Source organism: Mycteria americana, chromosome 26 (genome assembly GCF_035582795.1).
Source record: "Mycteria americana isolate JAX WOST 10 ecotype Jacksonville Zoo and Gardens chromosome 26, USCA_MyAme_1.0, whole genome shotgun sequence".
Taxonomy (NCBI): domain Eukaryota; kingdom Metazoa; phylum Chordata; class Aves; order Ciconiiformes; family Ciconiidae; genus Mycteria; species Mycteria americana.
Genome location: NC_134390.1, coordinates 2,094,332 through 2,113,894, shown reverse-complemented (window position 1 = coordinate 2,113,894; position 19,563 = coordinate 2,094,332). Strand labels below are relative to the sequence as shown.

At 71.2% G+C, this 19,563-nt stretch overlaps 1 protein-coding gene across 5 annotated transcripts in view; it reads left to right on the top strand.

Annotated features, from left to right (window-relative positions):
• The window catches only part of KMT2D (lysine methyltransferase 2D), a 28,239-nt gene extending 8,900 nt beyond the window's left edge, over window positions 1–19,339 (top strand). For 3 of the 5 annotated variants that reach the window (XM_075525601.1, XM_075525602.1, XM_075525597.1), the window contains 33 exons: window positions 132–280; window positions 417–606; window positions 1,892–1,966; window positions 2,382–2,486; window positions 2,635–2,817; window positions 3,159–3,243; window positions 3,356–3,600; window positions 3,904–3,977; window positions 4,056–4,106; window positions 4,258–5,958; window positions 6,222–6,395; window positions 6,479–6,627; window positions 6,864–8,956; window positions 9,068–9,191; window positions 9,286–9,373; window positions 9,574–9,640; window positions 9,784–10,016; window positions 10,115–13,111; window positions 13,199–13,342; window positions 13,417–13,581; window positions 13,690–13,846; window positions 13,944–14,025; window positions 14,111–14,286; window positions 14,795–14,943; window positions 15,047–15,182; window positions 15,288–15,427; window positions 15,816–16,986; window positions 17,154–17,290; window positions 17,420–17,550; window positions 17,647–17,932; window positions 18,037–18,110; window positions 18,223–18,331; window positions 18,442–19,339. In XM_075525601.1, coding sequence (XP_075381716.1) covers window positions 132–280; window positions 417–606; window positions 1,892–1,966; window positions 2,382–2,486; window positions 2,635–2,817; window positions 3,159–3,243; window positions 3,356–3,600; window positions 3,904–3,977; window positions 4,056–4,106; window positions 4,258–5,958; window positions 6,222–6,395; window positions 6,479–6,627; window positions 6,864–8,956; window positions 9,068–9,191; window positions 9,286–9,373; window positions 9,574–9,640; window positions 9,784–10,016; window positions 10,115–13,111; window positions 13,199–13,342; window positions 13,417–13,581; window positions 13,690–13,846; window positions 13,944–14,025; window positions 14,111–14,286; window positions 14,795–14,943; window positions 15,047–15,182; window positions 15,288–15,427; window positions 15,816–16,986; window positions 17,154–17,290; window positions 17,420–17,550; window positions 17,647–17,932; window positions 18,037–18,110; window positions 18,223–18,331; window positions 18,442–18,534 — 11,933 coding nt within the window. In that variant the 3' untranslated portion in view covers window positions 18,535–19,339. The remainder of the gene's footprint in view (window positions 1–131; window positions 281–416; window positions 607–1,891; window positions 1,967–2,381; window positions 2,487–2,634; window positions 2,818–3,158; window positions 3,244–3,355; window positions 3,601–3,903; window positions 3,978–4,055; window positions 4,107–4,257; window positions 5,959–6,221; window positions 6,396–6,478; window positions 6,628–6,863; window positions 8,957–9,067; window positions 9,192–9,285; window positions 9,374–9,573; window positions 9,641–9,783; window positions 10,017–10,114; window positions 13,112–13,198; window positions 13,343–13,416; window positions 13,582–13,689; window positions 13,847–13,943; window positions 14,026–14,110; window positions 14,287–14,794; window positions 14,944–15,046; window positions 15,183–15,287; window positions 15,428–15,815; window positions 16,987–17,153; window positions 17,291–17,419; window positions 17,551–17,646; window positions 17,933–18,036; window positions 18,111–18,222; window positions 18,332–18,441) is intronic. The other 2 variants (XM_075525599.1, XM_075525600.1) reach the window with 2 other exon arrangements.
• Window positions 19,340–19,563: the final 224 nt, after the last annotated feature.

The window sequence follows — 19,563 nt, the reverse complement described above, 5'->3', positions numbered from 1 at the left end:
TTCCCTTCCCCGTCCCCCCAGCCCCCTGCTTGTCCCCTGGGGATGGAGAGGGCTGGAGAGGGCACCCCGCGGGTGCCGTACCCGAGCCCTTCCCGTGGCGCGGGAACAGCCCCAAACTCTTTTGGGGGGAGGTGTCAGCGGGGCGGCTGTTGCAGGGGCTCCGGGGGACCTCCCGGCCGAGGGCGGCCTGGATCCGGGCTCGGCAGAGGGGGACGAGAAGAAGAAGCGCCGAGGAAGGAAGAAGAGCAAGTTGGAGGACATGTTCCCCCCCTACCTGCAGGTGGGACGGACGGGGGGGGGGGATGGAGGTGGCCCTGGGGGGGATGGAGGTGGTCCTGGGGCGGACGGGGTGGGGACGGACGGCGTGGCCGCCCCGACGGACGCCGTGGCGCTGACGGCAGCTCCCCCTTTGGCAGGAGGCGTTTTTTGGGAAGGCGCTGATGGACCTGAGCCGGAAGGCGCTGCTGGCAGCGGGCGGCGTGGGGGACGGGGCCGCCCGCCCCTCCCTGGGCCAGGGCGCCCCGCGACCCAAGGGGGACCCCAGCCTGGCCGGGGCGCTGCAGGGTGTCCCCCCCGACAGGAGAGAGACCCCCACGCACCCCCGAGGTGAGCGCGGCCGGGAGCCGGACTTGGGAACCCAAACCCCGGCCGCTGTCCCCGGGAGGGGTCACAGGGGGTTAGTGGGGGGGTCCCCGGGGTTGTTGGGGGTTGTTGGGGGTCCCCAAGGTTGTTGGAGGAGGTTAGAGGACCCCGGGGTTGTTGGGGATCCCCAGGGTTGTTGGAGGACCCCGGGGGTCCCCGGGGTTGTTGGGGGTCCCCGGGGTTCTTAGGGGTTGTTGTGGGTCCCCGGGGTTGTTGGAGGACCCCGGGGGTCCCTGGGGTTGTTGGGGGTCCCCGGGGTTGTTGGAGGAGGTTGGGGGTCCCTGGGGTTGTTGGGGGTCCCTGGGGTTCTTAGGGGTTGTTGGGGATCCCCAGGGTTGTTGGAGGAGGTTGGAGGACCCCGGGGTTGTTGGAGATCCCCAGGGTTGTTGGAGGAGGTTGGGGGTCCCCGGGGTTGTTGGGGGTCCCTGGGGTTGTTGGAGGAGGTTGGGGGTCCCCAGGGTTGTTGGGGGTCCTTGGGGTTCTTAGGGGTTGTTGGGGGTCCCCAGGGTTGTTGGAGGACCCTGGGGGTCCCCGGGGTTGTTGGAGGAGGTTGGAGGACCCCGGGGTTGTTGGGGATCCCCGGGGTTGTTGGGGGTCCCCAGGGCTGTTGGAGGACCCCGGGGTTGTTGGGGGTCCCCAGGGTTGTTGGAGGACCCTGGGGGTCCCCGGGGTTGTTGGAGGAGGTTGGGGGTCCCCGGGGTTGTTGGGGGTCCCTGGGGTTCTTAGGGGTTGTTGGGGGTCCCCGGGGTTGTTGGAGGACCCCGGGGTTGTTGGAGGAGGTTGGGGGTCCCTGGGGTTGTTGGGGGTCCCTGGGGTTCTTAGGGGTTGTTGGGGGTCCCCAGGGCTGTTGGAGGACCCTGGGGGTCCCCGGGGTTGTTGGAGGAGGTTGGGGGTCCCCGGGGTTGTTGGGGGTCCCTGGGGTTCTTAGGGGTTGTTGGGGGTCCCCGGGGTTGTTGGAGGACCCCGGGGTTGTTGGAGGAGGTTGGGGGTCCCTGGGGTTGTTGGGGGTCCCTGGGGTTCTTAGGGGTTGTTGGGGGTCCCCAGGGCTGTTGGAGGACCCCGGGGCTGGGAGCTGCTAAGGACGCTGGGGGTTGTTGGAGGACGCCGAGGGCTGTCGGGGGTTGCCGTCGACACCGAGGGCTGTAGGAGAACGCTGGGGGTTGGTGGGGGACCCCGGGGGCGGTTGGGGGGTGCGGTTGGGGGGTACGGCTGCGTCCCCCCGGCCCCGCTGAGGCCTGGTGCCCCGCAGGGGATGACAGCACCGACGGCAGCGCCGCCGCTCCCGATGATGACGGCAAGGACGACGCGAAGGCCGAGGACCTGGGTGAGCCCCGGGGATCCCCGTGGGCCCCCCCCCCCCGCCGTGCCCGTGGGCCGCCCGGTTGTGCGGGACAGACCGAAGGCCGAGTCCTCCGGGTGGGCCTTCGAGAGGCGGCCTAGAGCGTCTGCAACCATAGAGATGGAACTGCTCTATGGTTGAGGAGTACGCTCTAGGCGGGGCGGGAAGTGTGGGGCGGAACTCTATGGTCCCCCCCCCCGTGACTCCCCTGCGCTGGTGACCATCGAGTGGCGGCTAGAGCGCCCCCGCGTGGTGCGGCGCTCTGCACGGCCCTGGGGGACTCCTGTCCCGCTGTGGGGGCGATGGGGGCTGCCCCGTGTGGGCCCCGGGCTGGGGGGTCCCGAGCCCTGAGGTGGGGGGTCCCGGGGTGCTGAGGGCACCTGCTGATTCCCCCTCACAGGGGCCGACGAGCCGAAGGATTCCCCGGACCCTGGGGACGCCGAGAAACCGGCCACCCCGGGCGAGGGTGCGCTGAGCTCCGACCTCGACAAGATCCCCACGGAAGGTGAGGCCCCCCCCGAGCCCCCCTCATCAGCAGAAGCGAGGGAGGAATCGGGGCCGGGGCCCCCGGGTTTCTCCTCCGCCTTCCATCAGCGTGAGATTTGCGCCACGTGCTGCCTGCGATGGCTCAGCTCTTCCTTTTTCCTCTACAGAACTGCCCAAGATGGAGAGCAAAGACGTCCAGCAGCTCTTCAAGGATGTTCTGGGCTCGGCGGAGCGCGGGGAGCAGCCCCTGAACTGCGTGGCCGCGGGGATGGAGGCTGGCGGCGCAGGGCAGGACCCCAGCCGGGCGCAGCGGCCGTTCCTGCAAGGAGACCTCCAGCTGCCGGGGCAGGGTGGGTGGCGGCGGCACAGCCCCGAGCCGAGACGCGGTGACCGGATGGGGGGGGGGGGGTGTCCTGGTGGGTGGGGGAGAAGGGCAGGACTCGCCCTCTGCCCCGGGAAAGGCAAGGGGTTGCGTGCTCGGTGGGGCTGAGCTGGTTGAACAGCAGCGGTGCCTGCGGTCGGAGCTTGGACTCCTGGGTCTTCCCTGTTGCTCTGGGGATGAACGTGGAAAGCGTTTTGGGGGCGTCAGGGGGGTTCTTGTGTCGTCCGAGGGCTGCTGGGGCCCCCGGGGCAGGCGTAGCCTTGAGCCCCAGCCCTGCCCTCCCTGCAACCCCTCTCCCTTCCCTCGCAGGAAGCGTTTCCCTGGGCTCGCTCTCTGGAGCCGTCTCCTTGGAGTCGTATTCGGGTGTCTGCCAGTCCCCGTTTCTCGATAACAGGTACGTGGGCGGCTAGGGGCTGGCCTCCCTGGAGGGAGCGAACCCTGGGGTGTTGCCGGATCCCCTCTTTACTCACACCCTGCCGGTCCGTGACGCTTTCTGCCCCACACAGGGAGCGGAGCGGCTTCTTCAGCCCGGACCACTGCGAGCCCGAGAGCCCCTGGGCCAGCAGCTCGGCCGCCACCACCCCCTCGACACCCACAACGCCCACGACGGAGGGCGAGGGTGACGGACTGTCCTACAACCAGCGCAGCCTGCAGCGCTGGGAGAAGGACGAGGAGCTGGGCGAGCTCTCCACCATCTCGCCCGTCCTCTATGCCAACATGAACTTCCCCAACCTCAAGCAGGATTATCCAGGTAGGGCTCTGGGGGGGCTGCGGCCGCCCCGTTCGAGGCGAGGGCAGGGGGGAGCTGGGTGCGGTGAAACCCCCCCCCGGTCTCTGTTCGGAGGGGAGATCCCGTCCGCTCCGGCACAGGGCTTGGCCGCGGGACTGCAGCTCTCCTGGCAGCGATGGTGGGGGGTCTCGGCGCCAGCTCCTGGGCGTGGGGCTGTCCCTGCGCGTGAAGGGGGGCGGTCGCCCGCCGAGGGGCCGGGTGGGCTCGTCAGGCACGGGCTAACGTGGCTTTTCTTCTCTTCATCTGCTCCTACCGGACTCCCAGACTGGTCGAGCCGTTGCAAACAGATCATGAAGCTCTGGAGGAAGGTCCCCGCCACGGACAAAGCCCCCTATTTGGTGAGTACTGGGGCGTCGCTGGGGCGGGGGGCCTGGGCGCCGGGGGCTGCGAGTCAGCTGGCTTCGTGTTTTTGTTAGCAAAAGGCCAAAGATAACCGGGCGGCTCATCGCATCAACAAGGTGCAGAAGGTACGTGCTGGAGCGGGGAGGTGCCCGGCGGCCCTGGCCCAGCCCTGGGGGACTCGGCGTGCCCACCCCCTGCCCCCTTAGCCCCTTCCCCAGCCCGCTGGGAGGGCAGGCGTGGGTCCCCACGGCCCTGACGGCCGGGCTCTCTCTGCAGCAGGCCGAGAGCCAGATCAACAAGCAGACCAAAGGGGAGGGACTGCGCAAGCCGGAGAGGCCCTCGCTGCACCTGCGGATCCCGGTGCCGCCAGGGGCACAGCCCGTCTACATCGGCAGCCCCCCTGCCGCTGGCGAGGGCTTCTTGAAGCCCCCGGCGGGTGCCGGAGGGGGGCCGGAGTCGCCCAGCGAGCTCTTCCTCAAGCTCCCACCCCAGTCCCCCGCCCAAGTGCCTTCGCACGATCCCTACGGCGCGGCCCCTGCCTACGCGCTGGAGCCCCGCTTCCCCTCGCCCCTGGGCCAGAGCCCCACGGCGGGCGCTGCCTTCCAGCCCTTCCCTGGCCAGCCCCAGTCCCTCACCGGCCCCCGCGCCTCCCAGCCCCCCGACTTCCACCCCACGCCGCCCGGCACCCCCCGGCACCAGCCTGGCACCCCCGACCCTTTCCTGAAGCCCCGGTGCCCCTCCTTGGACAACCTCTCGGTGCCGGGGAGCCCCGGGGCCCGGCCCCCTGAGGCCCTGCTCTCTCCCCTGCCTTTTGGGGAGCAGAAGAAGGGGCTGGAGGTGAAGAAGGAGGAGGGGGGGAGCCTGGGGGTCTGCTCGCCAAGCTATGCCCCCGCTATGGGCTACGGGGACTCCCCGGGCGGCCCCCACCTCTCCGCTGCGGAGTTGAAGGCGGCCGATGTCTTCAAAGCCCCCATGACCCCACGGGTCCCTCAGGTAGAGCCGCAGAGCCCGGGGCTGGGCCATCGGCCCCCCGACCCCCATCCCCTGGCCCCCTCGCCCCCCAGCCACCCCGATCTCTACCGCCAGTCCCCCTACCCGGACCCCTACTCGCAGCCCCCGCTGACGCCCCGGCCGCAGCCCCCCGAGGCCTGCTGCGCCCTTCCGCCCCGCTCCCTGCCCTCGGAGCCCTTCTCCCGCGTCCCCGCCAGCCCCCAGTCCCAGTCCAGCTCCCAGTCCCCCCTCACCCCCCGGCCGCTCTCCAACGAAGCCTTCTGCCAGTCCCCCGTCACCCCCCGCTTCCAGTCCCCGGACCCCTACTCCCAGCCGCCCTCCCGGCCCCAGTCCCGGGACCCCTTCACCCCCCTGCACAAACCTCCCCGGCCCCAGATGCCGGAGCCGGGGTTCAAGTCGGTGCCGCTCTCGCACAGCCCGGCGGCCGGCGGGGGCTTTGGGGGCACCCCCGCGGGTGAGCCCCACGCCAAGGCGCCGGGTGGGCAGCAGCCCCCCTTTGCCCGCTCCCCCAGCGCCAGCGTCTTCCCGGGCGGCCAGCCCCCCATGCGCTTCACCTTCCCCCCGACCGTCTCGGAGCCGCTCAAGGGCTCCCCGTCCCACCAGCCCCACGGGATCAACAGCCATTACGTCCCCGGCAAGCCCCAGAGTTCAGCCTACGCCTCGTCCCCCGGCTTCCACCAAGCCGGCAGCCCGCTGGGGCCGGGCGCCGCGGCTGCCGAGACCTACAGCCTCTCGCCCCTCCGGCCCCCCTCGGTGCTGCCGCAGCAGCCCCCCGCCACCCCCCAGCAGCAGGACGCCTCCGTCGCCTTCCTGCCCCGAGCCGTGCTGGGGCCACCGGCCGACAAGAGGGAGGAGGCGGCCGCGGGGCTCTCGGCACCCCCGAACCGGGACCTGGCGGAGCTGCCCGGCGGCCAGGACGGGGCCCTCGGCACCATGAACCAGTTGGAGCTGGAGAAGCAGCGGCAGGTGAGGGCTCGCCGGCCGCGTCCGTCCGGGTTTGAGAGGGGACGTGAGGGAGGAACCGGGAGCTCTGCGGTCAGCGGCGGGGTTGAGGAGCCCGGCTCCGCTTGCGGCTCCTTCCCCAGAGGCACGGAGGGGGGCACGGGCGCGGGGGGCGTAGATCGGCACAGCCGCAGCGATCTCCACCCGTGGTTTGTCCGCGGGTCCTGGGGTGAGCCGGTCTCGCTGCCTCGTCCCCGCTCTCGTTCCTAACGTTGGGTTCCTCCCAGCGCCAGCGGCTCCGCGAGCTGCTCATCCGCCAGCAGATCCAACGCAACAGCCTGCGGCAGGAGAAGGAGAGCGCGGCGGCAGCCGCCACCTCCTCGCCGGCGGGCTGGGCCCCCGAGGCCGGCAGCCAGGCCTTCGAGCTGAGCCGAGGCATGGCACCCTACCAGCCGGCACAGGTAGGAGAGCCGGGGGGAGCGGCGCTGCTGGGAGGCTGGGGGTGGATGGAGGGGCGACGCCGTGTCTCTCTCTCCTCTTCCAGGACAAGGGTCTCCTCGGGACGCTGGCCACCGCGGCCGGCGCCGGGAAGCTGCCCGGCTCCGTCATGGTGCAGGCAGCGTTCGCGCAGGATGAGCGGCTCTCCCGGCCCCCGCCAGCAGCCACGCCGTCCGCGCTGGACATCAACGGGAGGTGGGTGCCCAGCGGCAGGGCGACGGGCTCACCGCAGCCGGTTCGAAACGAGCGGGGCTTCGCCCTGGTGGGGTACATCCCACCCACCCCCACCCCCCCCCCCAAGGGACGGGGTGGCTGTGGTTTTGCTGGGTGCCTGGTGCGGTCCCAGAGGGTTGGGAGTCCCGGGGTTCTGCGCGTGGTGCGTCGCGGCCGCGGCAGTGCCGATGCGGTCCTGACGCTACGGTGTCTTGCAGGGCAGCGGTGGGGCCCTCCCAGGCCTTCTACCCCCGCGGGGTCTTCCCGGCGCCGTCCCCGCAGCCGCACCTCTGGCAGCAGCAGCAGCAGCAGCAGCAGGCAGCCGCGGCCCTGCGGCTCCCCGTTGCCTCCCGCTTCGCCCCACCGGCCGCCGGCACCCCCGTGGGCAACCTGGGCACCCGCCTGCCGGCACCTGCCGAAACGGTGCCCGCCTCGCCCGCTGCCCTGGGTGCCCCCTTCATCGAGCTGCGGCACAACGTGCAGAAGGGACCCGGGGGGGTCGTGGGCTCTCCCTTCGCCCCCCAGGCGCCCCGGCCCCGCTTTTTCCTGCCTGGGGAGGAGGGCACCCCCCAGGCCCTCTGCGCCCCGGTTGTGCCCATGCAGGCGCTCCCCGCCCCGGCGCTGCAGCCCCAGAAGATGCCGGTGCCGCTGCCGCCCGCCTCCCCGCAGGGCACCGAGATGAGCAACAGCCACCACCAGCCCCACGCCAAAGCGGCCGCCCCCCCGCCGCTGCCGGCCCCCAGCCTGGAGCTGCAGCACGTCCCCCCGCGCCCGCTGTCCTCCGGCTCTGCTCTCCGCCCCGAGGGACCCAAGGACGGTCCTGCACCGGACGCGCCGCCGGCTCCGGCCCCGGGGAAGAGCCACCTGAGCCTGGAGGGGGGACGTCTGCCCTGCGAGGTGCCGGTGGAGCCCGATTTGGACGATGACTTTGGCTCCCACAAGGACCTGGAAGATGACGATGATTTGGCGAACCTGAGCCTGGATCCGGACGTGGCTAAAGGGGACGATGACTTGGACAACCTGGACAGCCTGGAGACGGCAGACCCCCACCTCGATGACCTGCTGAACGGCGACGAGTTCGACCTGCTGGCCTACACCGACCCCGAGCTGGACACTGGCGACAAGAAGGACATCTTCAACGAGCACCTTCGCTTGGTCGAGTCGGCCAACGAGAAAGCCGAGCGTGAAGCTCAGCTCAAGACGGAGCCGCCGGCGCCCAGCTTGAAGCTCCCCGACCCCGGGGACGGCAAAGACACAGCCCCATCCGTGGAGGACCGGGAGGTGCCCAAGGAAGGGCTGGTGCCCGGGGTGGTCTTGGGACCCGCTCCCGGCCCGGCGGGCCCCGCGCTGGCACCCGAACCGGGTTTCAAGGCGCAGGGTGCAGAGGCGAAGGCCGGCTCGCTGCCCGCCGACGTCAAGCCCAAGCTGGAGGACGGCTGCCTGAAGACCTCTCCCTGCCAGTTCACCGCCGGTGGCCCCGAGCGGCTCCCGGTGCCCGTCAAGTCGGAGGCCCTGCAGGGCACGGATAAGATCTCTGCCTCGCTGGGGCTGAGCCTCAAATCCGGCCAGACCCTCCTGAGCCCCGGGGCCGGCCCGGCTCGTCTTGGCTTGACTCAGTTCCCTAACAGCAGCCACGCTGGTGTCCCCGTGCCGGAGAAGGACCCCTACGCCGGCCCCGGCCGCGGGCTGGCCCCTGGCCAGCTGGGCAGCCAGAGCAACCCCTTGCTGGAGAAGTTCGAGCTGGACGGTGGAGCCCTGGGCCTGGGCAGCGCCCGGCACTCGCCGGCCGATGACCTGGACAAGATGGAGAGCTCGCTGGTGGCCAGCGAGTTGCCCCTGCTCATCGAGGACCTGCTGGAGCACGAGAAGAAGGAGCTGCAGAAGAAGCAGCAGATGTCGGCCCACCTGCCCCGGGGCACCCCGCACCTCCCGGCCCCGGGGCACCCCATGCTGCACGCGGCGGCAGCCGGGCAGCCCTCCGAGGGGCAGCCGCCCCGCCTGGGCGCCCCACAGCCCCCCCTCCAGCTGGGGCTGGTGGCCAGGCCGCCGCTGATGCCACCGCAGCCGCCCCGGCTCGGCACGCCCCAGCAGGGCCCGGCGCTGGCCCCCCACATGGGCATGGCCCCCGGGCAGCCCCACGTGCTGGCGGCCCCCCACGGCGTGCAGGTAGCCCTGGCGCAGCCGCAGCAGAGCCAGCAGCAGGTGCTGGTGCAGAAGCCGATGGCTGGGGTGCAGCCGCCCGCCCTGGGCCTGAAGCCCCCCCAGCTCGTCATGCAGCAGCAGTTGGCCAACAGCTTCTTCCCGGACACAGGTAGGGGCTGCGGGCCGTTGTTTTGGGGGGGCTCGGGGCCCTTTTGAGTGGGGGGGGGGGGGCGTAGGACTGAAGGTCCTGCGGCACCGTCCGCCGGCTCTCTCCTGGCAGACCTGGACAAGTTTGCGGCCGAGGACATCATGGACCCCATTGCCAAGGCCAAGATGGTGGCACTGAAGGGCATCAAGAAGGTGATGGCTCAGGGCAGCATCGGGGTGGCCCCGGGCATGAACAGGTAAGGGGCACGGTGGGCAGCAGGGCACGGCGTGGGGCGGGCGGGGCGTCTCGGCCCCGGCTCATCCCTCGTCTCTGCGTGCGTCCCCCCAAAGGCAACAGGTTTCCCTGCTGGCCCAGCGGCTCTCGGGGGGCCCGGCCGTCTCCGAGATGCAGAATCACTTGCTGGCGGGGAGCGGGCAGGTGAGTGGGGTGTCCGGGACGGGTGCGGGGCTCCCCGTGGGGCCGCCTGGCTCGGTGCTCGGGTCCCTGCCGGGCAGGAGCCGCTCTTGCCAGTGGGTTCGCGGTCCCCCAGGGAGGTGGGGGCTGTGGAGAGGGGACAAGGGGACACCGGGGACGGGGCACGGCAGGGCGCGTGTCCCCAACGCTCCTCTGTCCGCCAGGAGCGGAGCGGCACCGACCCGACCCAGGCTCGCCCCAACCCGCCCACCTTCGCGCAGGGCGTCATCAGTGAGTACCGAGGCGATGGGGGTCCGGGGTAGCGCTGGCCGGGTCTCGTCCTGCCCCCGCGGGCTGGGCTGAGCGGGGCTGTGGCCGGGCTCGCTCCAGGGCCGGGGTCCCTGCCCGTCTGAGCCCTCTCCCCGCTCCCGCAGACGAGGCCGACCAGCGGCAGTACGAGGAGTGGCTCTTCCACACGCAGCAGCTCCTGCAGATGCAGCTGAAGGTGCTGGAGGAGCAGATCGGGGCGCACCGCAAGTCACGCAAGGCCCTCTGTGCCAAGCAGCGCACTGCCAAGAAAGCCGGGCGGGAGTTCCCCGAGGCCGATGCCGAGAAGCTGAAGCTGGTAACGGAGCAGCAGAGCAAGATCCAGAAGCAGCTGGACCAGGTAGGGCTGTGCGGGCACCCTGTCCCCGGCGCAAACGCGCCGTCCCCGGCGCTGACGCCGTGCCGTCCCCGGCGCTGACGCCCCGCCGTCCCTGGCAGGTGCGGAAGCAGCAGAAGGAGCACACCAACCTCATGGCCGAGTACCGCAACAAGCAGCAGCAGCACCAGCACCAGGCCTCGGCCGTCATGGCCCTGAGCCCTTCGCAGAGCCCCCGCCTCATGTCCAAGCTCCCCGGGCAGCTGCTCTCGGCACACGGCGTCCAGCAGCCGGCGGGGGCCGTGGTGGGCGCGCAAGGCCTCGGCCAGCAACCGGGGCAGCCCGGGGGGCTGCGCCTGCCCCAGGGCGGCGTGTCCATGGCCGTGCAGCAGGGCTTGTCCTTCATGGGCCAGCAAGCCGTGGGGAACGCCCCGATGCCCGGCACCTCCAACGCCTTCTTCGCCGGGAACCCCGCGCTGCGTGGGCTGGCTGCCGACAGCCGCCTGATGCAGGAGAGGCAGCTCCAGAGGATGCAGCTGGCGCAGAAACTGCAGCAGCAGAACATGCTGGGACAAGTGTCGCTGCAGCAGCAGCCGGGGGTGATGGGACAGGCGTCCATGCAGCAACCGGGCGTGATGGGACAAGCGTCGATGCAGCAACAGGGCGTCATGGCGCAGGCGTCCATGCAGCAGCCGGGGGTGATGGGACAGGCGTCGATGCAGCAACAGAGCGTCATGGGTCAGGCGTCGATGCAGCAACCGGGCGTCATGGGCCAGACCTCGATGCAGCTGCAGGGCATCATGGCACAGACGCCGATGCAGCAGCCGGGCGTCATGGGCCAAGCTTCGATGCAACAGCCGGGCGTTCTGGCGCAGACGTCGATGCAGCAGCAGGCCGTCATGGCACAGACATCCATGCAGCAGCCGGGCGTGATGGGACAAGCGTCCATGCAGCAGCCGGGCGTGATGGGACAAGCCTCGATGCAGCAGCCCGGCGTCATGGCGCAGACGTCGATGCAGCAGCCCGGTGCCATGGGCCAAGGCTCGATGCAGCCGGCAGCCATGGTGGGGCAACCCGGCCTGCTGGGGCAGCAGCAGCCGGCCCCGGCCCCGCAGCCGGGTGCGGTGGGGCAGCCCATGGTGCCGAAGCAGCCGGGGCTGCTGGGCAGCCAGCAGAGCCTGCTGGTGCAGCAGCTCTCGCCCCAGCAGCAGCCGGGCTTGCTGGGCCACGCGCAGGCGCCGGGGCTGCAGCACCAGGCGGTGCTGGGCCACCCCCCGCCCCAGCGCCAGGTCCTCCTGGCCCCCCACCAGCAGCGGGTGCTGGGCTCGCCCCAGCTGGCGCCGCAGACTCCGGGGATGCTGGGCCACCGGCTCGTGCTGTCCCAGCAGCTGGGGCAGTCGCGGGCGCTGCTGGCCCCGCAGCAGCAGCAGCAGCAGCAGCAGCAGCAGCAGAACTCGACGGCCGCCCAGCCGGGCCTCCTGGGGCTGGGCCAGGGGCAGCCCCCGATCCAGCACTTTCCGCAGCACGGGGCGGTGGGCCAGGCCCCCTCCGTGCTGCACCTGAGTCAGGGAACGCAGCCGGCCCCGGCGGTCCTGGCTGCCAAGGACCAGTCCGGAGGGGCGGACGGCAGTGCCCTGCCCGCCGAGGGCAGCGAGAGCGGGGGGCAGCTGCACGGGGGGCCCCAGGAGCAGCAGGGAGCTCTCAACCCCCCGGGGCTGGGTGGCCCGGAGCCCCCAGCCCCCAAGCACCAGGCTGAGCTGGGGCAGGGCCAGCAGCTCCTCTTGGCCTCCCCGCAGCCGGGCGTCCTGGGCTCGCAGCCAGCGCTGCGGGCGGCCCCCGTGCAGCCGGGCGCCCTGCTCGCCCCGCCGCTGCAGAGCCCTGGGGCCCCCCGCCCCGAGCTGTCCCAGCAGCACGGGGACGCCGCTGGGGCGGCGGAGCCGCCGCCGGGCTGCGGGACGGGCCAGGCGCAGGGTATGGCGCTGCCGCAGGCGCCGCGGCCCCCGGAGCAGCCAGGCAAGGGGCCGTCGGGCTCGCTGCAGGGCCAGCCGCAGCCCCCGCGCCTCCAGAGCCCCGGGCAGCACAAAGCGGGGCCGGCGGTGCCGTCGCTGGGAACGGCCGCGCTCCCCCCGGGCCTCCTGGGGCAGGTGCCGGGGCCGGTGATGGGCCAGATCCGGGCGCAGCTCCAGGGCGTCCTGGCCAAGAACCCGCAGCTGCGGCACTTGACGCCCCAGCAGCAGCAGCAGCTCCAGGCCCTCCTGGTGCAGCGGCACCAGCAGAGCCTGCTGCAGCAGAGCCAGGCGCTCCGGCCCCCCGGCCCCTTCCCCGGGCAGGCCCCGGACCACGGCTCCCCGGCCCCCGCGGCCCGCCAGCCCCCTCGCCCGCTAGGGCCCCTCTTCCAGCCGCGGCCGGGCACCCCGGCAGAGGCGCAGGCCGGCTTCGCTGCCGAGCAGGGGCGGGCGCTGCCGGGGCAGCCCCCCCAGCAGCAGCCCTTGGCCGAGCTGGTGCAGGCAGCCCTGGCCGCCCGCGGCCCCCAGCCCGGCCTCGTCCGGCTCCCCACGCCACCGGCCCCCTCGCCCCTGGGTTGCCACCTGGCCAGCCCCGAGCAGAGCCCCCAAGAGCCAAAGAAGACATCGCCGGGGGTCCCGGCAGCCCCCAGCCCCGCGGCACCGGCGGAGCAGGGGCTGACGCCCGCACCGAGCGGCACCCTCCCTGAGCCGGCACACGGCCCCTGGGACCCCGAGGCACCCGGTGCGGACCCAGCCGACCCCGGTGAGACCCACATCAACGGGGCTGTGCCGGAGGGGGCCCCCGCGGCGGGCGAGCCCCCCCAGGTATTGGTGAAGCAGGAGCCGAAGGAGGAGGCGGCAGCGGCACAGTGTGAGCTGGACGGAGACGAGGCGGCGAAGCCGGAGGCCAACGGGGACCCTGGGGCCGGCCAAGCCAACAGCCTGCTGGCACCGGGCGGCCGCTCCGAGGCCGGGCACCTCCTGCTGCAGAAGCTGCTGCGGGCCAAGAACGTGCAGCTCTCGGCGCAGAGCCCGGGCGAACTCAACGGGCACACGGAGAGCCGGGGCACCGGGACGGAGCTGCGGCCGCAGCCGGTGCTGCTGGGCCGGGAGGTGAGCTGGGCGCTGCGGGGCGGGACTGGGGGGCGATGGCTGCGGGGCTGCGCTCGGCACGGCGCCCGCTCCCCTCTCCCTTTCCAGGATCCCTCCATCGCCAGGAAGCCGGCAGCCACCAAGCCCAAGCGGGTGCAGAAGGGCAACGAGCGGGTCCCGGCCTCCCGCAAGAAGCTGCGGAAGGACGAGGGGCTGCGCCCCGGCGAGGCCCTCATGAAGCAGCTGAAACAGGTACGGCTGCGGGCCGGGGGTACGGCGGGGGGCTGCCTTCTGTCCCCGTCCCCTCCTCACCGCTCTTCCTCCAGGAGCTGTCGCTGCTGCCGCTGACGGAGCCGACCATCACGGCCAACTTCAGCCTCTTCGCGCCCTTCGGCAGCAGCCCCATCAACGGGAAGAGCCAGCTGCGGGGCGCCTTCGGCAGCGCCGTGCTCGACAGCGTGCCCGACTATTACTCCCAGCTGCTCACCAAGGTGAGGCGGGGTTGTGCCCTTGTCCCCCCGTTGTGTGTGTGTCCCCCCCCCCCGCCATCCGGGGGTCCTAGGCCACCCCGCCGCGCTCACCCCGCCGTCTCCCCCCAGAACAACCTCAGCAACCCACCCACGCCGCCCTCCTCGCTGCCCCCCACGCCGCCCCCCTCCGTGCAGCAGAAGATGGTGAACGGCGTCACGGCCCCCGAGGAGCTGGGCGAGCAGCCCAAGGACGCCGACCCAGCCCGCGAGCCCCACGGCCAGAAAGGTGAGTGTGGCTGGCACGAGGGTGGCACAGAGTCCCTGCCGCTACCTGTGCCGTCCCCCCCCCCCCCCCCCGTGACACCCCTCCCTGCCCCACGCAGACACACCAGCTGTGGAGGTGAAGAGCCTGGACCTGCTGGCAGCTCTGCCCACCCCTCCCCACAACCAGACCGAGGACGTCAGGTGAGCCACCGGCCGCGGTGGGTGACACCAGCCCCCCCACGGGTGACGCCAGCCCCTGCGGCCCGTGACATCTCCTTCCCCGCAGGATGGAGAGCGACGACGAGAGCGACTCCCCCGACAGCATCGTCCCCGCCTCGTCCCCCGAGAGCGTGCTGGGCGAGGAGCTGCTCCGCTTCCCCCTGCTCAGCGAAGCCAAGCCGGAGCTGGAGGAGCGCGTGCTGTCCCCCATCATCCCCATCATCCCCCGGGCCAGTATCCCAGGTGGGCTGGGCCGTGCTGGGGGGGCAAGGCAGGGCAGGAGGGGGCTGCGGTACACGTGGGCCAGGCAGGAGGGGGTCGGTGGGGCGTACAGACCAGGCAGGGAGGGGAGGGGGGTCTGCAGGACGCGTAAATCGGGTCGGAAGGGGTCTGTGCAGTGTACGGACGGGGCAGAAGGGGGTCCCTGGATGTGGGGGTTTGTGGGGGGGGGGGGGGGCAGGGGAAGGGTCCCTGGGGAACGGGGGCTGCGGGGAAGGGGGCTGCGGGGTGTACTGCAGCAGAGCCTTGAGCGTGGGGCCGACCTCTTCCCAAGGGGTTCCCGTTGGTGCTGGGTGCTCTGTCCCTGTCACCGCACCCCAGTCTCTGTCCCTGTCACCGCACCCCAGTCTCTGTCCCCACGCGAGGTGATGGATTCCCAGCAGCGTTTCTGCCGGGGCGGCTGGGTGGGCTCGTGGGTGGCTGTCGGTGGGGCTGGGTCTGCACGGCTCTGACCCCCCTCTCCCCACGCCAGTGTTCCCTGACACGAAGCCCTACGAGGCCGCGGAGCCCTTCGGGGCCGCTCCTGGGAAGGTGGGAGCAGCGGGCCCGGGCGCCCCGTGGGAGAAGGGCAAGAGCAGCGAGGTCTCTGTCATGCTGACGGTGTCCGCAGCGGCCGCCAAGGTGAGCGAGGGGACGGGGGCAGACGAGACCCTCGGGATCCCGGCGGTGACCCCACGTGGTGGCAGCGGGGGCCCCGCACCCATCCCCTCCTCCTCTCGCCCAGAACCTCAACGGGGTGATGGTGGCCATGGCCGAGCTGCTGAGCGTGAAGATCCCCAGCTCCTATGAGGTGCTGTTCCCGGACGGCCCCATGCGAGCGGCCGTGGTCGAGGCCAAGAAGATGGAGACAGACGTGGCTGGTGAGCGTCTGCCTCGTCCCTGCGGGCTCCCCTGTGTCCCTGGGCCGGGCTCCCCCGTGTCCCCAGACCGGGCGCCCCGTGACGGGCCGTCTCTCTCTCTCGCAGGGGTGCTCGGCGGCAAGGAGAAGGCGGCGCTGGCCGGGAAGGTGCCGGACAGCAGCTCCGAGTGGCTGAAGCAGTTTGATGCCGTGCTGCCGGGGTACAGCCTCAAGGGCGAGCTGGACCTCCTGACGCTGCTCAGACAGGTCAGCGGGGTGGGGGGGGGCCCTCCGGGGCTGTGACCCTGGGAGGGGGGCATTGGGGTGCCTGTGAGGCTGTGGCTATGCGGGGGTGCAGGAGGGGGACCCTTTGGGACAGAGTGTGACCGCGTAGAGAGGTGGGGGGGGTCCCTGTAGGTCCCCCCACGATTGCAGGGTGCTGCAGGGGGGTTTCCTGAGGGGCCGGGTTCCCTCTGCGGGGAGAGGTGCCGAGTCTCTCGGGAGCGTGTGGAAGGAGTCGGGGAGAGCTGGGAGCGTGGTGGGGTGCTGTGGGGTCCCTGCAGGGCCAAGGACCCCTCACCACGATGCAGAGGGAAGTTGGGGGTCCCCATCCGTGGGACGCTCTGACCCGCACCCCCCCCTCCTCGTGCCGCAGGAGAGCCCCGCACCCGAGAAGACCCTGCACCACTGCTACGTCAACAACGTCTCCAACCTGGACGTGCGGCAGCTCTCCGTCATGCCCCAGGAGCCCTCACCCCCGCTGTCCCCCTCTGTCCCCTCCCCATCCAGCCCCGCTGAGGCTGCCAGGGTCCCCGACCCCGAGGCAGCTCACGAGGCAGCCCCAGCCCCCCCATCGCCCCTGCCGCCGGCCCCCTCGCCAGCCCCCCAGGAGGAAGGGGCCGCAGCCCCCCACTCGCCGCCCCGCTTCAAGCCCCGCTCACGGCCGCCGGAGGACGGGGACGAAGCGCGGCCCCGGCTGAAGAAGTGGAAGGGAGTGCGGTGGAAACGGCTGCGCTTCCTCGTCACCATCCAGAAAGGGGGGGCCAAGCGGGACGGTGACAAGGAGATCGCGGAGTTCATCGACAAGCTGGGCACCACCCTGCGCCCCGAAAAGGTGCCGCGGGACCTGCGCAAGTGCTGCTTCTGCCACGAGGAGGGCGACGGGGCCACGGACGGGCCGGCCCGCCTGCTCAACCTCGATCTCGACCTCTGGGTCCACCTGAACTGCGCCCTGTGGTCCACGGAGGTCTACGAGACGCAGGGAGGGGCCCTGATCAACGTGGAGGTGGCCCTGCACCGCGGGCTGCTCACCAAGTGCTCCCTGTGCCAGAAAACCGGTGCCACCAACAGCTGCAACCGCATCCGCTGCCCCAGCGTCTACCACTTCGCCTGCGCCATCCGCGCCAAGTGCATGTTCTTCAAGGACAAGACCATGCTGTGCCCCTTGCACAAGCTGAAGGGCCCCTGCGAGCAGGAGCTGAGCAGCTTCACCGTCTTCCGACGCGTCTACATCGAACGGGACGAGGTGAAGCAGATCGCCAGCATCATCCAGCGCGGCGAGCGGCTCCACATGTTCCGCGTGGGCGGGCTGGTCTTCCACGCCATCGGGCAGCTCCTGCCGCACCAGATGGCCGACTTCCACAGCGTCACGGCCCTCTACCCCGTGGGCTACGAGGCCACGCGCATCTACTGGAGCCTGCGGACCAACAACCGCCGCTGCTGCTACCGCTGCACCATCTGCGAGAACAACGGCCGCCCCGAGTTCGTCGTGCAAGTCATCGAGCAGGGCCTGGAGGATCTGGTCTTCTCCGACTCCTCGCCGCAGGGTAAGGGAGCTGCAGGCGCCGGCCCGCTGCCTTCCTCCCCGCTGCCTTCCTCCCCACCCCGTCCCACCGATGGGGTGATGGGAGGTCCCAGGGTCCCGAGCTGGGGGTCCGTGCCGGCGGGCAGCCTGCGGCAGGTCCCCGGCTCCAACCCCTTCTTCCCTCGGCAGCCGTCTGGAACCGGATCATCGAGCCGGTGGCGATGATGAGGAAGGAAGCCGACATGCTGCGACTCTTCCCCGAGTACCTGAAGGGCGAGGAGCTCTTCGGTCTCACGGTGCACGCGGTGCTGCGCATCGCCGAGTCGGTAGGTCCTGGGCAGGGGGTCTCCCCTCCGCACCGGGGGTCAGCCCCCTCGGGAAAGGGGCTGGTGGCCGTGCCGGTGGGGCCGGGGGCAGCTGCTCGACCCACGGCCCCTCCGCTCCCTCCTCGGCAGCTCCCCGGCGTCGAGAGCTGCCAGAACTACCTGTTCCGCTACGGCCGCCATCCGCTGATGGAGCTGCCGCTGATGATCAACCCCACCGGCTGCGCCCGCTCCGAGCCCAAGATCCTCACCCACTACAAGCGGTGAGCGGGGCTGGGATCCACCGGGAGAGCTGGGATCCCCGGGGATCCCTGGGGATCCCTCAGCTCTGACTCCCTCTCGTGTCCCCGCCCCGGCAGGCCCCACACCCTGAACAGCACAAGCATGTCCAAGGCCTACCAGAGCACGTTCACGGGCGAGACCAACACGCCTTACAGCAAACAGTTCGTGCACTCCAAGTCCTCCCAGTACCGGCGCCTGAAGACGGAGTGGAAGAACAACGTCTACCTGGCGCGGTCTCGCATCCAGGGGCTGGGGCTCTACGCGGCCAAGGATATCGAGAAGCACACCATGGTCATCGAGTACATCGGCACCATCATCCGCAACGAGGTGGCTAACCGGCGGGAGAAGATCTACGAGGAGCAGGTGGGGCTCGGGTGGGATGTGGGAGGGCTCGGGTGGGATGTGGGGGGGCTCGGGTGGGATGTGGGGGGGCTCGGTGCAGCCGCTGACGCCCTCTCCCTCCCCAGAACCGCGGCATCTACATGTTCCGCATCAACAACGAGCACGTCATTGACGCCACGCTGACGGGGGGCCCGGCCAGGTGAGCGTTGGGGGGCTTCGGGGTGGTGGGACCCCCTCGGAAGGAGCAGTGACCGTCCGCCTGTCCTGCCTCCCCCCCCCTGCTCGGCGCTGACACCCCCCCCTACCCCCAGGTACATCAACCACTCGTGTGCCCCGAACTGCGTGGCCGAAGTCGTGACCTTCGACAAGGAGGACAAGATCATCATCATCTCCAGCCGGCGCATCCCTAAGGGGGAGGAGGTCAGGCGGGGACACGGGGTGGCTGGGGGGGGGGGTTGGGTTGAGGGGGGCCGGGGACGGGGGGGCTGGGCTGCGTGCCGTGCCGTGGGTGACTCCCCGCTCCCCCCCAGCTCACCTACGACTACCAGTTCGACTTTGAGGACGATCAGCACAAGATCCCCTGCCACTGTGGAGCCTGGAACTGCCGAAAGTGGATGAACTAGCTGGGAAAAGGGGCTGGGGGCCGCCGCCCCCGCCTCGGAGACCTCGCCAAGACCCCCCCGGGGCCGCGGGAGGTGCCAGGGCGGCCGGGCAGGCGGCGGCGGCGGCGGCGACCGGGGCACGGAGACTCCGGCGGTGAGGGCGGCCGCCGTGGAGCCGCCGGCCCTGCCCGAGCAGGACGGACGGACGGACGGACGGACGAACTGGCAACTCAGGGTTTTCTTTGCTTCGTCCTGCAAGGAAAGGGGGGGGGGTCCAGCGAGACCCCCGCCACCACCCCCCACCGCCCGCCTCCCTCGTGGGGGAGCCACGGGGGAGCAGAGTGGTCCCAGCGGAGCCGGAGCGAGTTCGGAGCCGGCCTGGATTATTATTAATTTTTTTTTTTTTTTTTTTTTTTTTTTTTTTTTTTTAGAAACAAAACTAATAATATTTGCTCGCTAATTACCAAGGTAACACAAGACTCCTTGAGCTCGACAATCCGGGCTCTGCCCCGTCGCGCCGCGGCGGCCAGAGCTCGCTCGGTTCCTTTTTGATCTCTTTTTGTTTGTGCGTGTGGACGAGACCCCGGAACGCGGCGGCGCGGGAGGAGGCGCCCGCGGCGAGGGCCCCCGACAGACACGAGGAGCTTCTGCACCCGAACCTACCTCATTTTAAGTGTTAGATTTTTTTTTTTTTTTTTTTTTTTTTTTTTGGTGGTGTTTTTGTTGGATGTTTTTAAATGTGAGCCCCTGCTCCCCGGGCAGAGCCTCCCGCCACCAGAGCCGGCCCCCGGGGGGGTCTTTCCCTCACCTTTTGGGCTCCAGGGGGGGACGCAGTGTGTGTGTGTGTGTGTGTCCCCCGTCCCCCTCCTCCGGCCGTGGCTGTGGACGGGGTCCCCGGGGCGAGGCGTGGCGGGGGGGGGGTGGGGTGGGGTGCGTGGGGGGACCCCCCCGGCCTCGTCCCCCGCCCCGGGAGGTCCCAGCCCTGCGACGTGCCAAGGCGTGAGGGGGGGACGGGGGCTGCCGGACCCGCGTCCCCAGCGCTGGGGGGGA